The 6000-nt window shown below is 37.8% G+C and overlaps 1 protein-coding gene across 1 annotated transcript; it reads left to right on the plus strand.

Annotated features, from left to right (window-relative positions):
• Positions 1-1141: 1141 nt before the first annotated feature.
• On the plus strand, positions 1142-3581 carry LOC125896995 (nuclear factor 7, ovary-like). The gene is made up of 2 exons (XM_049590009.1): positions 1142-1373; positions 1488-3581. Exon 2 carries the CDS (start codon positions 1493-1495, stop codon positions 2999-3001), a length of 1509 nt encoding a protein of 502 aa, XP_049445966.1. The 5' UTR covers positions 1142-1373; positions 1488-1492; the 3' UTR covers positions 3002-3581.
• The last annotated feature ends 2419 nt before the right edge of the window (positions 3582-6000 follow it).

Consider the following 6000-nt stretch of genomic DNA (forward strand, 5'->3'; position numbering starts at 1 on the left):
TTCATTCACAACACTTTTTTAAACATTGTTTGAAGCTAAATGTGGCAAAATGTTGTTATTTTCAGCATGAGCCACTTTACAAATGGCACCCCATATGTCACAAGCTAGATTTTCTAAAGCCTGAAAACAAAGTAAAGAGGAGATGCAGAAGTCTTGTTTTATCTCCTTCCACTTGAATTGCAATATGCTCAAAGACTGTTAACTGTAATGGACCTTCGCACAAAACAAAAACACTGAAAAGTTGAAAAGCCCTCGTGTGGGGTTTTAAGATTAAGGACTTGGTTTATACTCGTGCACAAACCGCTCTGCAGCACTTCGAGCCATATTAATAAAACTTTGTGTATGCCTGGTCTGAAGAATGCATGAGGTGCACACAGTCTCATCACACATTGGTCATTTTTAAATACCAGTTTATGTGTGGGAAAAGGCGCATGCTTGTTTTTTGGCCCTGGGACTCGCAGTCTTTTAGATACAGATTGTTTCATTGGCTGAAAATGAGTTGCAGCCTCACAAAAATCATCAGTGCCACTGTAACACAAATTAAAGACAGTAATGAATGGTTCTTATACATTTTTGTCTTTAAGTATTTGATCAGTCAGCGTAGTTTCTTTCAAACGGAGTGGTTCTTTCTTTGGAAGAATGAACAAAATAAACGTCAACTTGTTTAAACAGAACATGTACAACTGAATGACTTCACTTCAGCAGCATCCAAAGTTCAGCACAATTACAATCAAACTCAACAGGAGCTTTTACACATCACCAAACACACAAAACAAAGACACAAAAAGGGGATGACATGCTACAAAACAGGTAGGTTGTGATTCTGTGGTCTTGGGCCGTCAACTCACCTGCAGAAATAAGTTGCGAGAATGATGAACTTTGGACTGTCGCAGTTAATAGCTAATCATTTACAAAAATAGCTCCAATAAAGTTTCGCCCTGTGCATGACTCATCGGAAACTAACAAGGAAGTACAACGTGTCATTTAGTGATGGTGAACTTGAAGCTTCATGAAGCAGTGAGCCACTTTGACACAGCTGCTGCTTCGAAGTGTTTTATACAGTCAGAAGAGTGACATCTGCTGGCTGTGTGTCAGAACTACATCTAAGTGGAAGACCTGAAAAAGCCTCAGGACTGCCTGTAATGAGGCCTGCTCTCAGTAGTCATGTGATTGTGGGTGTGCCGAAGCAGGAATCGAAACTGTCTCAGAACACTTCTGTTTCAAAAGAACACACTGTGTCGAGCAAACTGGGTCGAGTGTAACATCACTGGTGTCATTTTGAGACAGACAGAGAGAGATTTACCTTTGTCGAAAACTCAAAACCTTCACTGGAGGGAAAACTGGAATACTGCTACTTGCTGCTGACGCTGAATGTGAGTTTACCACTACCAAAAAAAGAGCACAACAGTTAATGTTCTAGTTAACAGACTAAAAGCATGACTGACTGAATTGTGCTGTTGGCTGCTTTTTTCCCCAACTTTTTACAGACACAATGGCTTCCATATCAGAGGAGGATCTCTCCTGTCCTGTCTGTCAGGACATTTTTAAAGATCCTGTCGTCCTGTCATGCAGCCACAGCTTCTGTAGAGACTGTCTGCAGAAATGGTGGAGAGGAAAACAAATTCGAGAGTGTCCAATTTGTAAGAGAAGATCATCAAAGGGTCAACCACCTTGTAACCTGGTACTGAGGAACCTGTGTGAGTCCTTCATACAGGGGAGAGCTCAGAGAGGTTCAGCAGGGTCTGAAACTCTCTGCAGTCTGCACTCTGAGAAACTCAAACTCTTTTGTGTGAACCATCAGAGGCCGGTGTGTCTCATCTGCAGGGATTCAAAAACTCACAAGAACCATAGATTCAAACCCATAAATGAAGTTGCACAGGAGCGCAAAGAGGAGCTGCAGGAATCCCTGAAGACCTTACGGGAGAAACTGAAGCTGTTTGGAAAAGTTAAAAGTAACTTTGATCAAACAGCAGAGCACATTAAGGTCCAGGCCGTACACACCGAGGAGCAGATTAAGGAGCAGTTTCAGAAGCTTCACCAGTTTCTACAAGAGGAAGAGGAAACCAGGATCTCTGCTCTGAGGGATGAAGAGGAGCAGAAGAGTCAGAGGATGAAGGAGAAGATTGAGGCTCTGAGCAGAGAGATAGCAACTCTTTCAGACACAGTCAGAGCCACAGAGGAGGAGCTGAGAGCTGAAGACGCCTCATTCCTGCAGAACTACAAGGCTGCAGTGGAAAGAGTCCAGCAGCGCCCCCTGCTGGATGATCCACAGCTGCCCTCAGGAGCTCTGATAGACCAGGCCAAACATCTGGGCAACCTGACCTTCAACATCTGGAACAAGGTGAAGGACATGGTCTCCTCCACTCCTGTGATTCTGGATCCAAACACTGCTCATCCAGAGCTCATCCTGACTAAAGATCTGACCAGTGTGAGATGTGGAGAGAAACAGCAGCTTCCTGACAACCCAGAGAGGTTTGAAAACTTTCGTATTGTCCTGGGCTCTGAGGGCTTTAACTCAGGGACTCACAGCTGGGATGTTGAGGTTGGAGACAGTACTTGCTGGTTTCTGGGTGCAGTAAAAGAGTCTGTCCAGAGGAAAGGGAGGATACGGTCCGGACTGTGGAGAGTAGGACTTTCTAATCGTAAATTTAGAGCCTTCTCCCCGTCAGCCTATCCAGTTGTTCTCCAAGTGAAAAAGAGGCCTCAGAGGATCAGAGTTAATCTGGACTGGGATGAAGGAGAGCTGTCATTCTTTGATGCTGATACTGACACAGTGATACACACCTTCACACACACTTTCACTGAGAAGCTGTTTCCATACTTTTGCAATAGTGATGAACTCCCAATTAAGATTTTACCGGATGAGGAGGATGAGGAGGAGGAGGAGGAAGAGGAGGAGGGGGAGGAGGAGCAGGAGGAGGAGGAGGAGGAGGAGGAGGATAATAGCGATGACAACAGTAACGATTCTGATGACTATGATGATTATTATGATAATTATTAGGTCGTACAAACAACAACCAATTCCTTAAAGGGAAGTGCTGTGTAAATTTATGAAATGTGATTTTATTTTATTTGACTGTAAATTAATAGGCAACCAGGAGACAGGAAAAATATGTGAGACAAACATGGGACAAAGCTACCAATTTATCTTATTTTGCATGTTTTTTTTCATTTGCTTGTGTTGTGTCATTTTGCATGTGTTCTCTTTTTTTGAGGAGGGTTTCCACTGTGTCATAAGGAGTGGAGATGCACAGATGTTTAACACTCTGGGCCTACAGTACTGGGAATTATTTTATTTACCTGCTATTTACCAGTTTGTGAGTGTCATCAGTGAAATGTTGTTTAATATAATTGAGTAATTTTCTTATCAGCATATAAAAAAATATTGCAGTTGGAGTAACTTGTGTTTTCTAGTTTATATTGTTCTTTATTGTTGAGGCAGTGTGAGAGATTTTGTTTTTATTCTGTGTAATTTCCTTTGTTTCTAACATTTAATCTCCTTGATAGGATTTTTTCTGTAACCTGCCGTGATTGTTTGTAGCTTCTTTTGAAGTGCAGAATAAAATATGTGTGTGAAACATTTTAATGTGTATTTTTATGTATATTAGGGGTTGAATAATTTTTTTAAGACATAAAAACAAATATTAAACCAAAGTGTTTATTGTCAAGACTGAAATGAGGTTTTACTGTGCTTGTCCAGATAAAATTCTTAATGCTTCCTCTTAGGATTAAAAAAAAAAAGTGTGTGTGTGTGTGTGTGTGTGTCTTTTATGATAGTCATCATCTAGAATTTTCCCTCTGGTTCTGCATCATTGTGATGTCACCAGGAGGTTTCATACCTAATTTGTCGTGACACAGCTGAGTGTTTTTTATTGGAAAACACACACACACATAGAAAGTGTCACTGTGCTATTTTTGTCCGCTTACCTCAAAATGATGAATCAGTGTCAGGAACAGAGAGAGAGGGACATTGTGTGTTTGTGATCTCACAGATGAGTTTCATCAGATCTGCCTCACAGACCGTACACAGGACATTATCATCATGATTCGGCACAGTTCATTTCAGTCTGCAGCTGCAATCAGCCTTGTGACTGAACAGGAAAGATGCTGTCACCACAGACTGTATGAAATAATGAATGTAGCCACCATGACATCACCCACTGGTTTTTGGACTCTTGTTTTAAAGCTTTCAAAAACACAGCTGCGTCTGCAAGGAAGAGATAACAACTGCCTAAGGAGTGAGGTACATCGGGCGGAAGTGAAGGTCAACCAGCCGACGACCTTCCATTCAGCACCTGAAACACACAGTCAGAAACAGCAGTGCATGGATGCAAGGACCCCTAGTGGATACTAAGGGTCATCACACATATGGAAAGAAAATTGTCATGGTAGCATATGCAATAAAGTGAAATTGTACAGTGTGTCATAAAAATGTCATAGCACAGAATATTGTAAAAAATGTCATGTCATTGCTCACTGATAGAACTCTTCAATGACTGTCTCCCATGGATTTAAAAATACCATACATATGCACATTAAGGTCCAGGCCCCACATATACATATGCATATATTTTTGGAAACCACACTATGACATTTTTTCATCATTTTTCAAAACATACTATGCTATGATGTTTTTCCATGATTGTTGACGACATACTATACTAAGACTTTTTTCAAGATTTTTGACGGCATACTATACTATGACTTTTTTCAAGATTTTTGACGACATATTATACTATGACTTTTTTCATGATTTTTGACGACATATTATACTATGACTTTTTTCAAGATTTTTGACGACATATTATACTATGACTTTTTTCATGATTTTTGACGACATACTATACTATGACTTTTTTTCAAGATTTTTGACGACATATTATACTATGACTTTTTTCAAGATTTTTGACGACATACTATGACTTTTTTCATGATTTTTGACAACATACTATACAATGACTTTTTTTCATGATTTTTGACGACATACTATACTATGACTTTTTTTCAAGATTTTTGACGACATATTATACTATGACTTTTTTTCAAGATTTTTGACGACATACTATACTATGACTTTTTTAATAATTTTTGACGACATACTATACTAAGACTTTTTTCATAATTTTTGACGAGATACTATATTATGATGTTTTTTCATGATTTTTGACGACATATTATACTATGACTTTTTTCATGATTTTTGACGACATATTATACTATGACTTTTTTTCAAGATTTTTGACGACATATTATACTATGACTTTTTTCATAATTTTTGACGAGATACTATACTATGACGTTCTTCATGATTTTTGACGACATACTATATTATGATGTTTTTTCATGATTTTTGACGACATACTATATTATGACCTTTTTTCATGATTTTTGACAACATATACTATGACGTTCTTCATGATTTTTGACGACATACTATATTATGACGTTTTTTCATGATTTTTGACGACATATTATACTATGACTTTTTTTCAAGATTTTTGACAACATATTATACTATGACGTTCTTCATGATTTTTGACGACATACTATATTATGACGTTTTTTCATGATTTTTGACGACATATTATACTATGATGTTTTTTCATGATTTTTGACTTCATAGTATACGATGACATTCTTATATGATTTTTTTTAATGACTTTAAAATGACATTCATTCATCACATACTATCACATTTTTATGACATACTATTCTATGACTATACCCTTTCTTCTGATATACTACACTATAACAATTATTATGGTATACTATACAATGTAATTTTGATGACATTATTATTATTATTATTATTATATGTCATCAAAATATTGTAGTATAGTCTGTTCTAAAAATGTCATAGTATAAGCTTTGGTTAAAAAATTTAATATATTATGTCCATAAAAAAGTCATGATCATCATGCTGATGTAGTGAGTCAGCTGTAGGACATTATACAACTTAAAACAATAAGTCATCCAACCCACACAACCACAGCAGTAGTG

This window comes from Epinephelus fuscoguttatus, linkage group LG1 (genome assembly GCF_011397635.1).
Source record: "Epinephelus fuscoguttatus linkage group LG1, E.fuscoguttatus.final_Chr_v1".
In the NCBI taxonomy this organism is placed as follows: Eukaryota; Metazoa; Chordata; class Actinopteri; order Perciformes; family Serranidae; genus Epinephelus; species Epinephelus fuscoguttatus.